At 44.6% G+C, this 22,913-nt stretch overlaps 1 protein-coding gene across 1 annotated transcript; it reads right to left on the bottom strand.

Annotated features, from left to right (window-relative positions):
• Nucleotides 1-12,512: 12,512 nt before the first annotated feature.
• Nucleotides 12,513-16,827, bottom strand: LOC136495497 (putative disease resistance RPP13-like protein 1). The gene is made up of 2 exons (XM_066491417.1): nt 16,750-16,827; nt 12,513-14,300 (listed from the first exon to the last, which is right to left on the bottom strand). The coding sequence occupies exons 1-2, from the start codon at nt 16,825-16,827 to the stop codon at nt 12,513-12,515; spliced, it is 1,866 nt and encodes a 621-aa protein (XP_066347514.1).
• Between the last annotated feature and the right edge of the window lie 6,086 nt (nt 16,828-22,913).

Here is a 22,913-nt window from a genome sequence, read left to right on the forward strand (position 1 = left end):
TAGCCACCATATATACCCACCATATATCCACACACATGCACATCTTGATTTGATTGTATGACTCAACTCTCTTTGGATCCAAGGTTTGATTTTACAATATATGTATAGCAAGTATGCTCTTTTATGCTTTCTCCACTCCTATGAACTCCACATAAGCCTTAGTTGTAGGAAGAGAAATGCATAACATCGCTATTGCCTTGATGAGGATCCACAAATACCACATATGTTGAGAGACTTGAGAGTGTCATACAATGGAAGCTCTAAGTTTTATTTTAAAAACTTATAAAATTTTTGGAATAATGGTTGAGCAAAGAAATTGAAACATAGTGCTTGACTTGATCGTTCTGTCTTTCAATTACTTAAGACCCAAGTGAAGGCTGAGAGGCCCTATGGTTGAAGGTGATATGGGTAAGTTTGAAAGTCAGTTCAGTTTATTCTAATCCTGGATGAGAATTCTTGTTTGAACGCATGTGTACTTTTGAGGAGTTGTGTCAATGTTTTCAAAATCCTTGAACTCCTAATTTATTTACTAAGTTTAGCTTTGCTAAGGGACTAGCAAAGGCTAAGCTTGGGGGAATTGTTGACGGTAGTTAACGACCATTTTTAAACCATTAATAAGGGCATAAATATAATCACCAACAAAGGTTTAAGGGTTTAAACTAACAAATTCTATGAGTTTTGGTGAATCTGTATTTTCTGTAGGGTTTATCTAGAAAACCATCAAAGAGGACATACATGTCAGATTTAATTGCGCTCATGCACCATGAAACAAACACCAGAAAGTTCTAGAGGACTCAGGAGGACTCCACACTAAAGCGAGGGATGAGAGGATGACATATGGGGCGGCTGGCCCCACCTATAGGCCGCCCGGCCCCTAGGGTCCACCTGTTAGCCCCTTGTTGTTATGTCGGTTCTTCACCGCCTCCTAGGTTGGATCTACGCTGTTGCTTAATTTGGTTTGATCCAAGGGCCCACATTAGATGCTCTGGGCTATATATGCTAGCCCCTGTCACCCCCAGGAAGAGAACCCCAGTCATCAAGTCATTTGAGAAGATAGAAACCCTAATCATCCTTAGATCTCCACCATATTCTAGAGCATAGGTAGTTATGCATGGTCTAGAGGGAGGCAAGCAGGCTTTGCTTGGATTCCCGACCGTGTCAAGAGCATGGTTCAATATAATCTTTGTACCCCTCTCTCTTTTATACTCCATTACTTTTATATGCTAGTTACAATTGTTATGACAACATCAGTATTCATCTTATTCATGTTCTTTGTTATAATGTTCATCGTCTACTTTGATTATATGCTTAGTATAGTTAGATTATCATTATGTTTATGCATAAGTTCGTATAGCGCTCACTCTACTAGTAGTGCTAAGTGTTTTCACCACTGGTTTGGTGTATGATACGATGGTGAAGACTGATACTACGTTGAACTGGTGGTGAAAATGTTCATCACAGACGGTAAGTCACCCATTTGTGTGCTCCCTCTGCCTATGAACCAATGGTGTAATGCATCACCACCGGTTCTCACATAACCGAAGTTGAAGGCCCTAGCGATGATCATTATTTCTTTAGCAGTGTAGTGGCTATCAAACAAAACTTGCCCTCCATAGAAACTAAGGAGAATCCCTACCAAATTGGTTTTGGGATTCAAAACGTTTATGAAATTCTCCAAAAAAGTAGTAAAACAAGTTTTCACTTAACAATCAGAATCAGTCAAGTCCAAAAGCGTTTTTCTGAGAATTTGAATTCCTACCAAACATATATATGCGTGAGTAAAATGGGATTAGGGTATAGTGTGAGCGCAGAGGGGTAGCAAAAGCGTCGAAATTAGAGCAACTCCAAGAGACTCTATATCCTTCCTAAATGTTAGGAATAGAGATTTTGATGGAAAATATCCTCCAACAGCTTCTTTAAGTGATTATCCAAATATAGCTATCCTTTATTCTGGATTACTCGCTAGCCAAATATAGATAACAAAAATGATTCTCTAGAGTGTGCACAGATATAGAAAAGCTGTTGGAGAGTTGTAAGATATACAAAGTGATTTTTATGCAGATGGTTCTCTAAATAATGATTTAGAGGGTGACTTTTAGAAAACTCTTGGAGATGCTCTTAGCAAGCTAACTACTCACAAGCATTTCACCGAACACCTTATGTGCATACTTGAAAACAGCCCCATAGCATCAATTTGTGGTGCTATCCAAACTTCACAATGAGGAATATACTTAAAGATCGGCTCACTAACACATCAATCCCCATCATCCACATATCAAACAACTCATGTATGCATCATATGCCAACTCAACCATACACCATGAACTTGGACAAAATGGCACCAACAGCAAGCAAGATTGGAACCAATCAACAAGTATGGCAAGATAAATACCAAATCATAGATAGACACAAGGATTTACGTGGAAACCGCTTGCAGGAAGAAACCATGGGCGGCGATGAGCAAAGCAATCCACTATGAAGATCAAGATACTAGAGGTGGGAGCCAACAAGGTTGGGGGAGGCTCCAAATCCTGTCCGATTTCACTCTCTAATGGATGGATTTGTTAGATCAAAGCCTCACCCCTCAAATCTCCTCTCTCCCTCTCTCAACCCCAAAGGAGAAGAACATGCACCCTTACTAGAAGGTGATCTCGGGTAGCCCTTTTGGGCTGAAATGGTCACTTTGTGGGAGGCCCCACAAAGTTGCAAATTGTCACAAAAAAGGTCCCTAGACACCTAACCAAACAAATAGGCAACATTTTGTATAATTTAGTTGATCAAATGAGCCTCAAGATGGTGTCAATGGGAGCTGCAACATCACAATTCTCCACCTCAGCGATGATTGAACCATAGAGCAAACACATCAAGATTCTTGATGTTAGAATTCCAATCTTCATATGCTTCACATTCAAATTAATCAACAAGCAACAACTTCAGCGCCTCCAACATGGAGGTAGCTCAGTTTGACTTGGCTAATGATTGAGCCACAAACAAATGCATCAGTGAACTCTGATGAGTGAACAACATGACCAACACACCCATGATCATGATGCCAAATGCTCAAATCTCCAACTCCAAGTAAAATGGACAAACAAAACCTCCAGCAAACGCTTCATAAGAAGCTACCAAATCGAGCAAGCAAGAATAACTAGGAAGTCCAAATCACATCTCACCAAATCCAGACGAACAAAACTAAGTCTTCAATAGATTCTAACCCCAGCAAATGTCTGAACATGTGCAACTGATCTCCTAACCCAAGTCTAAACAAATTGCTCGATCACCAAAAGATATGCCAAGAAATCACTTGAGGCATTGAACAAGTAGTGAAGAATGCAAAACCATGCTTTCCAAATGTGCTCCACCTAAAACACTAACTCGGTAGCCAACACTCATTGAATGAGCATCTTTCACATGTGAACACCACGATGTGCACCAAACTGCTAACTAATGAAAGCAATGACATTTACATCTGCTCCTCCAAGAAACCTAAGTGAAAGGAACTATCAAATGTGTAGCCAATAGTACCAACAAATTCTACACTGGATCTCACACAAGCAAGGGCAACCACAGTGTATTGCCATATGCAATACCAAACGTTGACCTCAACTTAGACCTACTGATCCATGCAGAGACAAACTCCATGCTGCACCAAAATCCTACAACTTAGACTCAAATAGGAGCTCAACCTTCACTTCCTTAGACATAATTCAGAGTCAAAACAGCTACAATATAACAAACCATCTGAAACTGCCTCAAGATGAACAAATTTGCGAAGGGCTCTTCTTGAACAAATGAACCAAATCTAGTGTAACAATGCCACAAAAGAAGATGCATCTAGCCCACATAGCAATCACCAAAGAACAAACAATATCCAATTAACAAATGCTAATGCTAGCCACAAATTGTAGATATGAATAAAAGGGGTCCCAACACATGTAGTCTCAAATAACCAACTGCTCTAGCTAAATGTCAACTGCCAAAAGCAAACTGGCAACCACAAACAAGACTTTAAACCTAAGCAATGATATTTTCTGAGCTGCAAGACAGCAGCCACTTGTTTTGACCATAACTGGAGTTATACACATCTAAACAATATGGTTGTGGACTTTCTAGAGATCTTATGAAATTGCCTATAACTCTCTGTTAATCATCTTAAGGTGATTCAGTAGCTATATAGGTCACACAATTCAATCTTTCAGATGTGTCTAGAGGATAAGCAAATCTGACAGCAAATTTTTAAAAGCTAAAATTTTCAAACCATTGGGACTATGACCATGAAATTTTTGGACAAGCTAGATTAATAAGTTATCTACAACTTTGTTATTAACAAGTTTAACAGGAAAAGTCAATATCATCATGAAATTATCACCACAACAGAAACTATACATGCAGCCATCTAGTTGAATTATAGAGAAATAATTAACTAGCTGCCTATAACCAATTAACTTTGAGCATAACTACCAATACCAACAGACCATGTGCATCACAAGTACCCTAGAAAACATCATGGTAAAACCCCAATAACTTATTTACATGCATTTATAAATTTCCTTATATAATAAGGTGATTTAAAGCATAAATATTTCCTTGCTCAATAAATTCTGAGAAAACTACAGTAGCCTACATATGACCCCAATAGTCTACTATACAAATTTCATGCCATTTGGATATGTATAGACACTTCTACAAAAATGACAAGTTGCCTAGGCTTATTTTAGCACAAATTAGTTTAGCCTAGTGAAAAGTGAAAACAATAGATTTCATATTTTTCTTACTGTAATCGTAGCATAAGAACACTGTGTAAAAATTTGCATGATCATAAGTTATGTATTATTACCCCAATTAATTTCACTAGAAACTAGCATTTAATTAAGGTAAAATAGAAAGACCATACTCTAAGTATGCCCACTGTAGGTTTAGTATTTTTCCTAGCTAGAGCATGCCAACACACGACCCACAAAATTGGAATCACAATTTTCGCACTTCCCTAGCTCAAGTTATGGAGTTTACAATATAGACACTAATTTAAAAGCACTTATCTAGCTCAATTTATTTTCCCTAGAAAAATACCCCAAACAGCAGGTTTCATATTTTTATCAAATAGTACACTTCATGATGAATCAAAAAAAATTTGGTTCACCCCATTTGGATACTCCTAGCTCCATATATGATTTTTGCAAGATTGCTACAAAATCTAGAATAATAAATAAAGAAAATCGAATTTCAAATCGAGCTCAGCTGCTAGGTGCACCCGGTCCAGTGCACCCACTGCGATTGACAGCGGGGGCCCATGGTCAACTGACCCCACCCGTCAGACACACAGAATAGGGCACGACGGTTGACCGGCCACTGCTCGTCGACGGCGAGGTCACCGGCGTCATGTTCCCCACACTCTTGCACACCTACCGGTACCCTTGGTTGGCCTGGTGGATCAACGGAGCTACCTCGCCGGCGATAATGGTAGCACGATAGAGGTGCTCTATGGCGGGCTCGTCATCTTCGGTGACGACACGGCCAGGCGAGCGAGGCTACAACATCAGGAGGTCCTAGCGGAGCTCTAGGGTTAGGTCTAGGTCATGGTGGAGCGGCGGTGTGCTCTGGCTTGTGCATGGCGGCGCGGTGGCGCACAGCGCATGGTAGTGATGTCACCATTCCGACGAGATGGATGCCGGTGGCAGATCTCCATCTTCGGTGATGGTGCTAGGGTTAATGGAGATGTGGAAACACGCGCTAGAGGGGGATGATGGGACCTAGTCGGTGCCGGCCACGGCGAGCTTGAGCTCACGGCCTTGGCGGGTGCATGCGGTGCGGTCGCACGTTCCCGCGCGACGGCGATAGTAGCGGTTAAATCGGCTATGGCATGAGCTTCTGTGACTTTAGACGATGATGGACTAGGGGAGAAAGAAGTAGGAGGAGCAGTGGATAAGGTTGGCCATGGCGAGCTCGAAGCTCGGCGGTGCTCTGCGGCCATGGCGTCGACAGCGACGTGAAATGCCGCTTTACCTTGGCTCGAACAATGGCAGTGGCGGGTCGGGGAGGTAGAGAAGATGATGGTGGAGCTATGGGCGAGATGGATTAGACAGCGGTGTTGTGACTATGGCTTGCGAGCGCGGCCGAGGTGTGGCGGTAGCGACGGCGGCGTGGCTCGGCAATGGCAAGGGCAAGAGCGAGAGAGGCAGGGCGAGAGAGTGGGAATGGGAGAGGTCAGCAACTGCGCCTCCCTTTACTCCTTCTGCTAGCCAGACCGGCCGGGCCGACGCCGGCGAGTGGCCGCCACGCGGCACGCGTGGCCTGGCAACGGTCGGCCACGACACGCTTGGCCGGCCGATTCAAATCGGCCGTCAGGCCGACTGACATCCCAACTTCGTTTGACTATTACTCCTAATCCGTGCAGAAGTAGAAAAAACGGTATTAGTGAAAGTTGTAGAGCTATGTGAGATCTCCAACTTTGCTTTAGGGAGTAAGATCTAATTCATCATGGTTTTCAACCTACAGCGCTCTAAAGTGGTATACTTTGAAACTGTAAGCCATTAAAGACTTAAAATTTCACGTCCCTAAAACAACATTTGATTGATTCTTGGGGTCCTTATTTGATCATGTTAGGCACTGAATTAGCTCATGACCCTTAAACAAAGTTTGTTCCACATAAGATAAGCTACAACATTTATTAAGGGTGCATTGCCATGTAAAAACTCTATGCTATAGTTCAACTTTGATCAAAGTAGGATCATGAAAAATGACATTATGAGTAAACTAGGAATTAGAAGCAAAATTGGCCCATGTCATGAATACAAACATTGTTCTATTTGCCATCCTGGACATGTCTAAGGTGTTTTTGTGACCTCACAACCATTCCTCACATTGGTCACACATAATCACAAACATATGTAAGTATATAAGTAACATCACATGTGATAAAGAGAAGGTGAATGAAATGAAATTTCATATGCTCATGCTCATGAATGCTTGGATGATGCTTGTGCTCATGAAATATAAGTGCCAAATCCATGCTTAACAATAGGTGTTACAGAGGGCATGCGCGAGGTGTGTAGAAGATGCGCAAGGGTTGTGGAGGGCGACGGTGAGGGGAACGGACGGACACGATGAAGCGATGATTTGATCGGACGGACACAGTTAAGAGGTGACGTGGAAGAAGCAGCTGTTAGATTTGGTATAGAGCGTTAAGGAAGAATGGTAGATAGGACAAGCGGCAGCAGCAGTGGTGGTGGTGACCAAGGCGAATTAATTTTTGATCGGACTGGCAACTCAGGCTTCAGGGCAATGCTGTGGAATCAGGAATCAAGTGAGAACGAATCCATCCATGAATCGCATCAACTGAACTACCGGTGTTCCTGTTCCTGTTAGCCGAGAAGAACTCCGACGTTGACGAGGGAGAGCCCAACCAGAAGCAGAGCAAAGCCGTAGAAGGCATAGCACTGGGGCCGTCTCCTTGTCCGCCGCTGTCAGGCGAAGCTGAGAACCAAGGCGAAGCCACCGGCGGAGCTGATTCCCGCGCCAACAGCAATCAGTGGGACGGCGAGGCCGGTGGCCGTCGCCCTGCTGTCCCGAGTGGTCATCGGCGGCGTGGCAGAGTGGTCACCTCACCTGTGACAGACTGATAGACCACATTGAGTGACAGTGCAGCCATCCTCTCCTCGGTTCTGGGCTGCCACATTGCCAACAATTTCATTGCACATCGTATGAAAGAGAAGCATAAAAATTAAAATCAAAACTGCAAAGAAAATTTGCATGCTTGTCATTCAGTCGTATGGATAATTTTGGATAGGAACAGGGACAGCAATATGGAAGCGTACTGCCTGGCGAGGGATGAAAACAGACGTGAAAATTTTCATCGTTTTCTACTTTTGTCCTGTTCATGTCCATATTTATGGATCCCATTTCCGTATTTGCGAAAACAGTGTTTTCCGTCCATTTTTTTGCTTATCCTGTTTTAATGCGGGATGGACCCATATTTATCATATTTTCATCCGGTTTTCAATCTATGCGTGATATGCGTAACAATTACATGTCCTTGTGTTACGTTAATACACCTACTAATCACCAAATATGCATGTTAAAATGTTAACAAACATGACATGTAAGTAAATATTTGACTGATCTTCATATGTGTATATTATTATGTGACTTTATACATGCATACTTGAGAATGTTAGATTATGTAATCCTAATTTAATTTTTCGGCTCTCTGTCTTTGTGATGATGTAATATAGAGCTGTAGACTTTGGATGTTGTAATATCCCTTGCATATTTATAACCATGTTGAAAGGATTTATCCCATTTGTATTGAACATGAACCTTATGTTCCTTATTTCCCTTAGAAATGACTTCTTGAATCTAAAATTAATAGCTCTCCACTCTGAGCCATCAACTAAGTGTGAGTTTTCCATCATTCAAGCTATTAAAGTGTCATCTTGTCTAGAGCATCCACCACATCATCAGCCACTAAAGTGTCTTGTCCTGTTTTATTGATGGTTTCATGCATGATTTCATTCAATGTTTCTTGACAGATTTCATACTCAATTTCGTGGACGGTATCCCACACGGGTGCCCAAACAATATCATGTGAGACTTCCTTAGGTAAGTTCTCACCCTGCTCGTTGTGCCTATTCCAAACCTTATAGTTTTTTATGAAACTCATACTTAGCAGATGAAACCATATCTGCTCGATTTTTTGAAATTGCTTTTCATTTTTGAGGTCAACACATGGGCAATGTATGTATCCTTGAACCTGTACATTATAGGCCACATACACCATGGGGCCTTCACAAAAAATTCAATGCCTTCCACGAACGTTGAAGATATAGTTTCCAAGTACATTCATCCATGATCCATCTGTGAGTAACATAACTATTGTGACATAGGTTGTACTAACTTATATGTCACTCAATTTAATGTAATTTAATACATACTGACTGTAGGGTAATTTGGTGTGCAAGGAACCATAAAAATCATAAGCCTCCATAATAACAAAATGCACTCTAAAAGGAAGAAGGATTATTTTCATTCACAAATTAACCAAAGGAACAATATAGGAAATTAAAGGGTTGTTAGTGACGAACCTTAGAACAAGGAAGTCGTGGAATCGTTTGAAAAATGAGAGCCACCATGAGCAACATGATGAAAAACAGCCACAACAATGGTGGGAGTTGTGGCTCAAGAAGTTGAGGGAGTGATAAATAAGATGAGAGAAATGGGGTTTTGCTCTTGCCATTAACACCGCCAGATCAAAGAAAAACTGACGGTGATACATGTTTCACCGCCTAATCAAAGCAAATGGAGTTTAGTGTCTGAACAAACCAGCAGTGAAACCTCTTATCACCGCCATCTTGGTAGATGATGTGGCGGTCAGAACCATTGTGGATTCCACCGCCAAATCATACAACCAACCGACGGTGATATCAATATTCACCGCTGGCTCTAATTAGCACTGCGGCCTTCCATCTTCAAGCTGGTGGTGAAACTTCTTGTTACCCCTGGTTCGTATGTGCGTCGCGCATTGGTTAACTAACTGGCAGTGCTAAGTGTTTTCACCACTGGTTTGCTGTATGATACGATGGCGAAGACTGATACTACGTTGAACCGGCGGTGAAAACGTTCATCACGGACGGTAAGCGACCCATTTGTGTGCTCCCTCTGCCTATGAACCAATGGTGTAATGCATCACTGCCGGTTCTCACATAACCGAAGGTGAAGGCCCTAGTGATGATCATTATTTCTTTAGTAGTGTAGTGGCTATCAAACAAAACTTGTCCTCCATAGAAACTGAGGAGAATCCCTACCAAATTGGTTTTGGGATTCGAAACATTTATCAAATCCTCCTAGAAAGTAGTAAAACAAGTTTTCACTTAACAATCAGAATCAGTCATGTCCCAAAGTGTTTTTCTGAGAAACTGAATTCCTACCAAACATATATATGCGTGAGTAAAACAGGATTAGGGTACAGTGTGAGCGCAGAGGGGCAGCGGAAGCGTCGAAATTAGAGCAACTCCAAGAGACTCTCTATATCCTTCCTAAATATTAGGAATAGAGATTTTGATGGAAAATATCCTCCAACAGCTTCTTTAAGTGGTTATCCAAATATAGCTATCCTTTATTCTAGATTACTTGCTAGCCAAATATAGATAACGAAAATGATTCTCTAGATTGTGCACAGATATAGAAAAGCTGTTGGAGAGTTGTAAGATATACAAAGTGATTTTTATGCAGATGGTTCTCTAAATAATGATTTAGAGGGTGACTTTTAGAAAAACTCTTGGAGATACTCTTAGCAAGCTAACTACTCACAAGCATTTCACCGAACACCTTATGTGCATACTTGTAAACAGCCCCATAGCATCAATTCATGGTGCTATCCAAACTTCACAATGAGGAATATACTTAAAGATCAGCTCACTAACACATCAATCCCCATCATCCACATATCAAACAACTCATGTATGCATCATATGCCAACTCAACCATACACCATGAACTTGGACAAAATGGCACCAACAAGCAAGATAGGAACCAATCAACAAGTATGGCAAGATAAATACCGAACCATAGATAGACACAAGGATTTACGTGGAAACCGCTTGCAGGAAAAAACCACGGGCGGCAACGAGCAAGCAATCCACTATGAAGATGAAGATACAAGAGGTGGGAGCCAACAAGGTTGGGGGAGGCTCCAAATCATGTCCGATTTCACTCTCTATTGGATGGATTTCTCAGATCAAAGCCTCACCCCTCAAATCTCCTCTCTCCCTCTCTCAACCCCAAAGGAGAAGAACATGCACCCTTACCAGAAGGTGATCTCGGGTAGCCCTTTTGGGCTGAAATGGTCACTTTGTGGGAGGCCCCACAAAGTTGCAAATTGTCACAAAAAAGGTCCCTAGACACCTAACCAAACAAATAGGCAACATTTTGCATAATTTAGTTGGTCAAATGAGCCTCAAGATGGTGTCAATGGGAGCTGCAACATCACATTTCTCCACCTCAGCGATGATTGAACCATAGAGCAAACACATCAATATTCTTGATGTTAGAAGTCCAATCTTCATATGCTTCACATTCAAATTAATCAACAAGAAACAACTTCAGCGCCTCCAACATGGAGGTAGCTCAGTTTGACTTGGCTAATGATTGAGCCACAAACAAATGCATCAGTGAACTCTGATGAGTGAACAACATGACCAACACACCCATGATCATGATGCCAAATGCTCAAATCTCCAACTCCAAGTCAAATGGACAAACAAAACCTCCAGCAAACGCTTCATAAGAAGCTACCAAATCGAGCAAGCAAGAATAACTAGGAAGTCCAAATCACATCTCACCAAATCCAGACGAACAAAACTAAGTCTTCAATAGATTCTAACCCCAGCAAATGTCTGAACATGTGCAACTGATCTCCTAACCCAAGTCTAAACAAATTGCTCAATCACCAAAAGATATGCCAAGAAATCACTTGAGGCATTGAACAAGTAGTGAAGAATGCAAAACCATGCTTTCCAAATGTGCTCCACCTAAAACACTAACTCGGTAGCCAACACTCATTGAATGAGCATCTTTCACATGTGAACACCACGATGTGCACCAAACTGCTAACTAATGAAAGCAATGACATTTACATCTGCTCCTCCAAGAAACCTAAGTGAAAGGAACTATCAAATGTGTAGCCAATAGTACCAACAAATTCTACACTGGATCTCACACAAGCAAGGGCAACCACAGTGTATTGCCATATGCAATACCAAACGTTGACCTCAACTTAGACCTACTGATCCATGCAGAGACAAACTCCATGCTGCACCAAAATCCTACAACTCAGACTCAAATAGGAGCTCAACCTTCACTTCCTTAGACATAATTCAGAGTCAAAACAGCTACAATATAACAAACCATCTGAAACTGCCTCAAGATGAACAAATTTGCGAAGGGCTCTTCTTGAACAAATGAACCAAATCTAGTGTAACAATGCCACAAAAGAAGATGCATCTAGCCCACATAGCAATCACCAAAGAACAAACAATGTCCAATTAACAAATGCTAATGCTAGCCACAAATTGTAGATATGAATAAAAGGGGTCCCAACACATGCAGTCTCAAATAACCAACTGCTCCAGCTGAATGTCAATTGCCAAAAGCAAACTGACAACCACAAACAAGACTTTAAACTAAAAGAGCTCCACACAACCTGAGAGAATACTTGGCGGTAACCAAAACCCTTGAATAGACTGAAGTCACAAAGAGAGCTTCATATTGGAGATACACTTGAGAACACATGAACATCTCCAAAGGACCAAAGGAGATAATGCCTCAAGTAACACCAACTTCTCCAACCAACTGATACAACCAAAGATCTTCATGAATGAGAGATACCAATAGAATGACAAACCTCTCATAACAAATTGAGGTCTTTCATAAAGATAAAGGAGCAACAACAGATTAGCTTGGAAACCAATATATGTCTACCTTTGTGGTTTGTACGAACTGCAACGGTGCATGATCTATCATAGTAACTTCGGACATCCTTTTATCACTCGGCTATCCATGGTTTTTTGAAGTATTGGAGGCAATATCTGCAGTTCCGGGCAATCCTTTATTTCCACATTTTTAAGAACGGTGAAATGGCTATCGGTAGCTCCAGCTGTCCATTGAACCAAGCTCTTCATGTCAGACAACTCAAGTGTCTCTAGTGACTTGAACGGGCCACTGCCATCAATCTGTATAAGAGAATTCATTTCACGAATATGTAGAAGATTCAGGCGGGGCAGGTGGCCAAAAGCGGGCAGGGTCGCCCACTTCCTACAATTTATGAGTTGCAGGTGTGTCAGTTGTTCTAGGCAGTTGTTTAGCAGCCAACTGGGAGATGATATACCATGGTATCTTCTAATTTGCAGCTTTCGAATTCCAAAATGTGGTTGGAGACCTTCAAGAACATCCTGATGATGTTGAGGGGAAGTTTCATCACTTTCATTTTTGTCCCACTCAAGATTCAGCTTCTTCACGGATTTCTTCTTTCTGAGTTTTGCCTTAATAGCATCTTTCTTGTTTGAAACAGCGCCGAGACCCGTAATGCTTAGTTCTCCGCGGAGCGAATTCATGCCTGCAAGCTGGCTCAGGCCTGCCTTGTTAGCACAGAATGTAGAAGGTTGATTGAATTTCTTGCTATCATCGTCTACCACAGCAGCAGTTTGGGCATCAGTGCTCCGGACCAGCACCTGTAGATGGAGCAGCTTCTTAACTTGTTCAGGCAATTCTTTTATTAGGGTGTCAGGAAGAACCAGATAGCGAAGATGAATCAGGTTGCCAATTTCTGGAGGCAACTCTGCAATGTTTGTGCCGGTTAAATCCAGAACCCTGACGCCACTCTTCTCGCTGAGTAGATCCTTACCAATGGCTGTTAATGAGGACACGGCAGAAGAACCCTTTTCCTTTTTTGAGCTTCTAAAAGCACATGCGACGCAGGGTTTTGCTGGTCCAGAAGAATCCCGAAGAACTAGAAGCGTGCGTAGCCTTTTCAGTACACTAGTATGCTTCTTGAGATGAACCAGCAGACAGTCGAGACAGCCGTTGGTTACAGACAAGTGGCGAACTGTATGAGGAATACTCTTGGCAGCCGCAGCAAAGGTATTTGTATTTCCATGGACCATCAGGAAATAATTTGCAGACACTGAGCGGATCATGGAATGGATCTGCTCATGGATCAAATAGTGAGTTACCCTATCTTGTTTATTCTTGATCTCTTGGAAGAAAGACCGGGAGACCAGATCATTGAAGTACCCACTCGCCGTGTCCTCCATGGTATTGCCATCCTCAGAGCCATCTTCACCTTCGCTGATGAAACCATGGGCCACCCACATCTTCACCAGCATCTCAGCTTGGAACTTGAACCCGTTAGGGAATAGGCTGACGAAAGCGAAGCAGTACTGCAAGTGCGGTGGCAGCTGCTGATAGCAGGACACATGGGATGAGATAACATTCTCGTGGCAGTCCGTCCTGAAGATGTCCTCCCATCTCTTCTTGATCCTGGTGTTTCTCAGCTTCAGACCCATCTCCTTGGCAGACAACGGGGAGCGCTTCCATTCCGACGCCGATGCAGCTGATGAGTTGGAGAACAATGCACTGCTTCTGATAACCTCTTCAAGAAGCGGAGCAAGGGTTCCAATCGCGGCTGTTCTCTTGAGCAGGCAGCCGAAGGAGTCGCGGTCGATCCCGTCCAGAACGATCCGCCTGCTCCTCTCCGCCGCGCCCACCGTGTGAAATTTTCGTATTTTGATCTCTTTTGAAAACAATTTCTAGAAAAATACCAACGCCAAAACAATTTCTGAAAATAGACCATTTTTAGGCGTCTTAGCACATGACGCCGAGATATGAGGCTCGGCGTCGTGTCACGCCACGCCGAGGTACTGCCACGTCACGGACGACCGGGGTCGTCGTCGCCACGTTGGCGCGTGGGTCCGAGACGTCGGCGTCGTGTCCGCCGACGCCAAGTACCCAACATCGGCGCGGTCGGACTGAGCGCCGAGCTCTGGCCCCATCCGGAGCGTGGCCCAGGCGGCCCAACAGAGAACGGTGGCCCAGCAGCTCGGCGTTGGGTCACTTAACGCCGAGCCTCCAGACCTCGGCGTGACCCGACTCAACGCCGAGGTCTGGACCCTTTAGGCCGCGCCGAGGCCCCTTCTTCTTCCTCCCTTCATTCTGAAACCGCCGGCCTCCCTCTCTTTCTCTTCTCCTCCGCGCCGCCACCAAACCCTAACCCCCAAAATCGACCCCCGGTGCCACGATCTCGGCTCCCGAAGCTTCCTCCAGGTAATGGTCCCTCCCCTCCTCCATTCTATCCGCGTAGATGTGCTTACATTGTCCCTAATCATTTGGAATCATGGTTGTTTGGTGATTTGGTATATTTGTGTTTGCATTTGCAAAATGTATGGCTTAGGATAATTGAGTGCATTGTTGTTTAACTGTTATATGTGATGAATATGTTAGGTTAGTTTGGTTTCTAGTTATTTTGGTCATTAGGGTTATTTGTTTATTGTAGATGTCATTAGGGTTAGTTATTTGTTGGTCATTAGGGTTACTATGTATTTTATTAATTTGTTGGTCATTACATTTCAATTTGTTATGACTAGAAATGATTATGTTGTTGGGGTTGAAAAAGATGAAATGATATATTTTAGTTTCTACTTATTGGATTGAAACTCGCATGATATATTGATATGTGACACTACTTGTTGTGTGATGGCTGTAGATGGATAAATTAGTGAGGTTGCATCATGGAGGCCGTATTGTTAGGACAAGAGATGATAGTTTGGAATTTCTGGACATGTGTGAGGAGTTGTTGATTTTTTCTGAAACACCATCTTTGACCCAGTTAGTGGAGCGAGTGAAGGTTAAGTTAGGCTGGAATGAAGGAGACGTGCATGTTCAGTTTGAAGGTGTCATAGATGTTGGGTCGTCGAAGGGTCCTCGGATCAAGCGGTTGCTCAAAATTACAAACGAGTCTGAATGGAATGATTACAAGGCAGTTGTATTGGCCTCAGAAGTGCGATCTTTGGATTTAGTAGTAAGTAAGGAGTCCGGCTTAGGAAATGATAACTTCGAAGCATGGCCATCTTCCCCCGCTCACATAGGTTATGGTCCTTTGCCTGAAGAAGAAATACTTGTCACACAACTAGGCTACGGTGGAGATGAGGAAGAGAATCCGGTTGCCGATGGTGAGGGCAATCATGATAGTGATGAAGATGATGATGATTATGTAATTGTTGATGCAGAAGAAGGTTTGGACGACGCTAGCGGAGACTTTTCTATTGAGGATGAGCTTAGCGACGAAGATGATCTTAGTAGTGAAGAAGACTTTGGTGATGCTAGGGCTACGAACCGTTTTGACATGGAGATAGCTGGAGATGATGAGTCCTTCGTAGAGGAGATAGCCGAAGACTCTGATGACGATCGCCCTGTTGGTCGTCTGAATTTAAGGGAAATAGAGATATTGTCTAAGGTCTTGCCTTGGAGAGATCCACTAGTTGGTGATTTCGAGGACCTTAGCCATGGTCATAGGGCAGTAGCTGATGGTGGGCAAAGTGATACAACTGTGCCTGATGTTAGCGGTTGCCTCATCATACGGAAGGGCATATTGTTTGCTACCATGGATGAGTTGAAATCATGGTTGCAAGAGTACTCCATTGTACACAACCGACCTTTTAGGGTCATCAATTCATTCAAGGAGAAGAGGTACACTGTTGCTTGTGAAGAACAACAGTGTGGTTGGAGAGTATGTGCTAGGAAGACGAAGGCAGGCAAATGGAAGATTACCTCAGTGAAGCAACCACATGTTTGTGCCACTGCTGAGGCAGAAGAGAACCATCTGCAGCTCAATTCTAGGTTCATTGCAAGGCAATTATGCCCCGTGGTGAAGCATATGCCAACCATTACGGTGTCTGCATTGGTTGAGATCATCTTCCAACGGTATAATTACTATGTCAAGTATGGGAAAGCATGGAGGGCAAAGCAGCGTGCACTGGAAATAATATTTGGAAATTGGGAAGAAGCTTATGAGCGCCTCCCTGTAATGTTGAACGCAATGAGGGCCGTAAATCCTGGGATGCACTTCGAGTATTTACCTAAGGAGGGTGAAACAAGGAATGGTAGCCAGGTATTTGGAAGGGCGTTTTGGGCGTTCGGGCAGAGCATCGAAGCATTCAAGCATTGCAGGCCCGTCGTCTCAATTGACAGGACCTTTCTTACAGGGAAATTTGAAGGCACAATGCTTATTTGTATTGGGACAGATGCAGAGGACCAGCTTATGCCATTGGCCTTTGCCATTGTTCGGAACGAGGACACGGATAGTTGGTGTTGGTTTCTCAGGCTAGTAAGACAAGTGGTAATTGGTCTGGGACGTGATGTTTGTGTGATATCCGATAGGCATGCTGGCATTCTGAATGCCGTAGAACAAGAGATTCCTGGTTATGGCCAAATACATCACCGGTGGTGCACCAGACACCTTGCTCAGAATCTTATAAGGCGTGATCACACAAAGGACAACTTCAAATTATTTGAGGAGGTTTGTAGGCAGCAAGATGTTCAATTATTCAAAGACAAGTTAGATGCCCTGAAGTTAGCCACAAATGTTGATGGCAGGCAATTCTTGAGCGAGTTGATGGCGTCGAAAGATAAGTGGTCACTTGCATATGACACGGGTGGTTGGAGATGGGGCTTCATGACTAGTAACATGGCAGAGATGTTCAACAGCCTTCTAAGAGGTTGTCGTGGTCTGCCTGTGACTGCTATTGCCTCATTCACCTTCTACAAGTTGAATTCTTGGTTCGTTTCGAGGAAGAAGCATGCGAGGTCTCTATGGACAGCAGGCAAAGCTTGGCCACTTTTAGCATCTCAGGAACTAGCTTTCTCAAAGAAAAAGTCTAAACGACAGAAGGGTTCATGTTTCGATCCGATCAACCATGGATATGAGATTCTAGAGGGTGGCGGAACTAACATTGGTGGTGAAGACCGTGGTGCTCGAAAACATAAAGTAGTGATCAATGAGAACAAGTGTACATGTGGAAAACCGATCATATACCATAGGCCTTGCTCCCACATGATTACAGCCTGTCGCCTTAGACGTGTTGACCCTGAGGTCCCTCCCCGTATGGCCGCGGAGTTCTCTTTGAGGAACCTAATGAGCACCTGGAATCCTCAGTTCGAGCCATGTCTTGACGAGAGTCAATGGCCTACTTATGATGGCCCCAAGTACGTGGCTGATCTTGGTTTACTCTGGAAGAGTAGAGGACCTAGGCGGCGGAAGCGGTTCAGGATGGACATGGACCGAGCCACGAAAGGTAGATCAACCACGAGTAAGGTTGGGAGACATTTTGTAGAGGACACCCAAAAGAGCTGTTGCTCTGGTTGCCATAAGCCGGGCCACAATAAGAGAAAATGTCCTGAACTACTTAGACAACAGGTATCCATCAAGCTAGCTACTAGAATTGCTTTGTGTAATGGTACATTGGTTTACTTTTGTTTTTTTTATTTTTATGTTACTTCGTACCACATACACATGCTTTAACTTACACTAATGGTTTGTCATTGCTTATGTTGCAGGATGGATCGGTTCCCCCTTCTTGATCCAAGGTTCGATGAGCACCACCGGGCTCGGAGGATCGAGAACGGAGAGGTATATTCAACAATTCGTATGAAAACACTGCATTGTTCATGTTTTGCTCTATAGTCCATGCTCTTTATAAAGTGACATGCACTAATACTTTTTCATGCTTGTTTTTTTTTGCAGGTTTTGAATGTGCTGAGGCCAATGACACATGAGGCCTCTACGACCATGGTCTACGACGAGAGGTACACGCCCCTCCTGAAGGTGGCGAACCTTGCTACCGTTGCTCGTGTTTGTCGTCGAGGCACGCCACCTTTCAACCTAGCGGCGCTGACGGCGTTGATAGATCGGTGGCGTCCGGAGACACACACCTTTCACCTACCATGCGGGGAGATGACGGTCACTCTCGAGGACGTTGCCATGATCCTTGGAGTCAAAATCCGAGGATTCCCAGTGACAGGAGACACGGAGTCTGAAGGATGGCAGCAGCGGGTTGAGCACTTCTTGGGACGGCCCCTAGCGGCAGTTGAGGCTGGCAAGAAACGGCGCAGCAGTGGGGTGTCCCTGAGGTGGCTTCGTCAGCAGTTTCGGGAGTGCCCACCCAACGTAGACGCCGAGACCGTGACATACTACTGTCGGGCCTATGTCCTCCACATGTTAGGTACGGTTCTCTTCCCTGACGGCACTAGAGACACGGCGTCCTGGATGTACATTCCATGCCTTTTGAACTGGGAGGATGCCGGTAATAGGAGTTGGGGCTCGGCTATACTTGCCTTCCTGTACCGTCAGCTTTGCGAGGCTTGCCGCCATCCTGGAGGCTCGCACGCTACAATGTCAGGCTGCATCACACTGTTGCAGGTAATAAAGCAAAGTTGTACAAGTTACCACTACAATTCAATGTATTTTCTTAACAAAAGTGATTAACATTCATGTTTCCACTCTTTTTTTGCAGATTTGGATGTGGGAGAGGCTTCCAGTTGGGAGACCGCATCAGCTTGATCCCCCACAACCTTGGTTTCCTCGAGGAGACGCAGTTGTCGCCCCTATCGTGGCACACCTCTACGAGCGAGCCCATGGAACATACCACGTGTCACGCCACGCGTACATCAGCTTCACCAACGAGCTGGACACCCTTTTGCCACAGCATGTAAGTTTCCCACCCTTTTGCCCTAATCGAGGATATGTGCACAAATTGAGCGTCGACTAGTTGATGACGACGTTGTGTACAGGTTCAATGGAGCCCATATCGGCGGAGGCAAGTAATGGATCTCAACTTGAGCGCCTTGTGCATGGCAGACGAGGACGTCTGGACAATGAGGACCCCCCTTATTTGTTTCTATGCAGTTGAGTACCATCTCCCTCACCGTGTAGCACGGCAGTTTGGTAGGCTGCAGCCTTCTCCGCCCGATGATTTCTCCACCGGTTGGCAGCTCCACAAGTACGTAACATACAATATTTTGTTCGTTTCACATGAAAGAATCATTGAGTAGGCCTTCATATTGCCGATTTGGTGTAAAATTTGCAGGTTCAACAGACAAAAAAATAAGAAGATCACCAACTGGCAGCTGGAGCACCATCGCTACATTGATGAGTGGATGTTGATGGAGCAGAACAACATGGGCATCCACGCCGTCCATCGTGACAAGGCATTCCATGATTACCTTGTTTGGTTTGGTCAACGAACAAGGCTTCAATTGAGGCCCGCTTGGACGGAGCAAGACATTGCTGACATTGCGAGCGAGGATGAGGGCAACAACCCATATGACCAAGCTACCCGAGAAGGCAGGCAAGTTGAGATCGCCCCTGCGTTAGCCAGAGCTGTAAGTGATACAACTATTTCAATCTCTGAGGTCTTTACTGTGATAGAGACTTAAATTATTGTTTTTGTTGCATAGAGCATGGAGATAATGAGGACAGTGGCCGACCAAGGAAGGGCATTGATGATTCCTGTGGGCGATCCTGATGAGGCCTCCATGTTACGACAACACATTCAGGTAGTCTTCTCTCATTCAGTTGATGTTACATCTTTATATAGTTTTGCGACCAACCCCACTTACTAATAGTGCTTTCAAAATGCAGCGTGCCATGCATCGCCTACGAAAGGTAGCTGCACGCCTTGGATGTAGACGTTCCCCGGATGTGGCAGTCCCACAACAGCTTGGTGCTGGACCTTCTACTACACATGTTGGAGGGACTTCATCTTCACATGGTGCACATGGTGGCATGACTTCTTCTTCACATGGTGCAGCAACTACTGCAGAGGGTGGTCAAGGACATGGTCATTATGATGATGAAGTTGATGAAGGACAGGGAGAGTATGATCATGAGTATGATGAGATTGGCATGTCCCAGCTTGGAGATGCACCCCAAGGAACTCAAGGCCCCTCCGGTTCTGGACGTCCACATAGGACGCTCAGACCAGTGGATAGGTACACTCCAGGTACCTATCCGTTTGGGAGGGGAAAGCGTTACGCTCGCCGTCCACATTAAGGTACAAGGAGCGATAAAAGATCCAAAGACTTCATATGCTTTATTTTGTGCATGGACTATGTATGCATTGGACCTTGTACTATGTTTGGACTATGTTAGTTGATTGATGAAACATATGTATGGACTATGTTGGATGTTGAATGTGTTGGACTATGTTGGATGCTTAATGTGTTGGACCTTTTGTATGTACGGATGTTGAATGAATGTGTCTGTCGGTGTGGTCATGTGTTATGTGAATGTGTGGAACGTCGCCATGTTTCATGTTTCCAGCTATTAAGGGCCTCCGTCGCAACTCACAAGGAAGAAGGGGTGTCATCATCCCCATCCTTCACGTTACGATCAACCTCTGTTGGATCCACGGTGACATGTTAGGAGAGTCGGGGAGCTAGCGAAGGGGACGCAAAGGGGACGAAGCACGCAAAGAAGATCCACGGTGACATGTTAGGAGAGTCGGGGAGCTAGCGAAGGGGACGAAGCACGCAAAGAAGAGATGATATATTGGTGAACCCAGGGGCTCGGCGTTTAGTCATTTGACGCCGAGCCCTGGTACGTACTGGAAAGCAATTCACCGAAGCGCCGAGGTGCCCAAGCTCGGCGTTTAGTCATTTCACGCCGACCCCTGGTGCTTCCTGGAAACCCTTGCATCGAAGCGCCGAGGTGCCCAAGCTCGGCGTGTTATGACTAAGCGCCGAGGTTCGGCCCAAACCGGGCCACGGCCGTTTCCAAACCCTAGGGTTGGCGTGGGCTGCCTCGACGCCGAGCCTCAGCCCAACTAGCCAAGCCAAACCCTAGGGTCGGCGTGGGACGACTCAACGCCGAGCCTCAGCCCACCACACGGCCGCCAAACCCTAGGGTCGGCGTGCCCTAGGGTCGGCGTGAGCCGACTCAACGCCGAGCCTCAGCCCACCTCACACACGGCCGCCAAACCCTAGGGTCGGCGTGGGCTGACTCAACGCCGAGCCTCAGCCCACCTCACACACCCCAAACCCTAGGGGAGCCTCAGCTCAACACGTAAACGTCGACCCAAACCATTTGGTATGTTGCGATCCTATTTGCATGATTCAAATGAAAAATCTTTCTCAACGATTCCTCTTCGACTAACACGAGTTATACTAATAAGAGTAGACAAGTTATATTTATGTTTGTATATTTGTTCCTGCAGGAAAAACCGATTGTTGGTTCGATTTCAATCCCCTATTTTTAGGGAGACTCAAATCTTTTTTTTTCAGTTTGGGAATCAACCATAGTACATGAAACTTAGAGGTAGGTAAACTGCAATTTATGAAATAGCGGAGGCACAACGATTACACTCACATCAAAAGTAACAATGGCATGTCACAAACTAAACCTAGCATGCCTTAGGGGATTGAAAGAAACAAGTGATACAGACATTACAAAGGGAACACACTCAAATAAAAACTAACAATGGCATGTTGCAAACTAAACCTAGCATGCCTTACGAGATTGAAAAGAACAACTCATACAAGCATTCCACATTCGGATTGACTAACAAATGTTGGTCCTAATAATGCTCCCACATATTGAACTGAGTTGCGCCTTCCCCATAGTATGATCCAGTTGACGGAGGCGGTGGTGGTGGCGGTGGCGGTGGCGGTGGAGAAGGAGGTCCGTCCTTCTTATGGTTCGTGCACTCGCAGTACGGATTATTGCATAGTGCCTCCTCTGCATCATTGCTGTTGTCGTCGTCCGACTTGTCCCTGTTACCACTTCTAGGGCCATACTCTAGGTCAAAGATGCGTCCCTGTAGATATGTGATGTACTGTTGATGGGGATAGATAGGAGGAGGGTCGACCCATCTAGTGAAGCCACAGTTATCTGGACAGCTTGAATCCTGAAAACCCATCTACCAATAAGTACTACTAGAAACTACATGCAAATCTAAAAAAGGAGAGAGTTCAAAGGCAATACAAATCCTCGCGGGCATCTGAAGAAACGACGGCCTCCACCGTCACAGTCGTTGTACATCTGCACAACGCAATCCAAACCGTGGCGGCATTTTGTCCAATCTTCAATGCGCTTATCGTATGATCTAAGAGGTCTCTCACGGGTGAAGTCACTCTTCCTCTCCAAAGGAAATTCCTCTATTGCTTCTTCAAAAGAATCAGGACCCAGAGAACCCTCCCACACAATCGGAGGTCCCTTCCTCACCCCCTTTCCTCTCCCTCCACCTAAACCCTTTCCACTCGAGGAACCTCCGCTCGACATTTGCTAAAACTAAACCAGAAAACAAGTTGTGTGGATGTGGAGCAAGACATGGAGCACTATATATAGATATGAAGGCAGGTTCACCATGAAT

This window comes from Miscanthus floridulus, chromosome 12 (assembly GCF_019320115.1).
Source record: "Miscanthus floridulus cultivar M001 chromosome 12, ASM1932011v1, whole genome shotgun sequence".
Lineage (NCBI taxonomy): Eukaryota > Viridiplantae > Streptophyta > Magnoliopsida > Poales > Poaceae > Miscanthus > Miscanthus floridulus.

Excerpts from the sequence above, each read along its gene's own strand:
- LOC136495497 (XM_066491417.1), bottom strand. The coding sequence starts at position 16,827 with ATGGCAAAGGCCAATGGCATAAGCTGGTCCTCTGCATCTGTCCCAATA. Across the intron at positions 14,301-16,749 it reads TTGTGCCTTCAAATTTCCCT|AAATTGTTTTCAAAAGAGAT; the intron begins GTAAGAAAGGTC and ends GTATTTTTCTAG.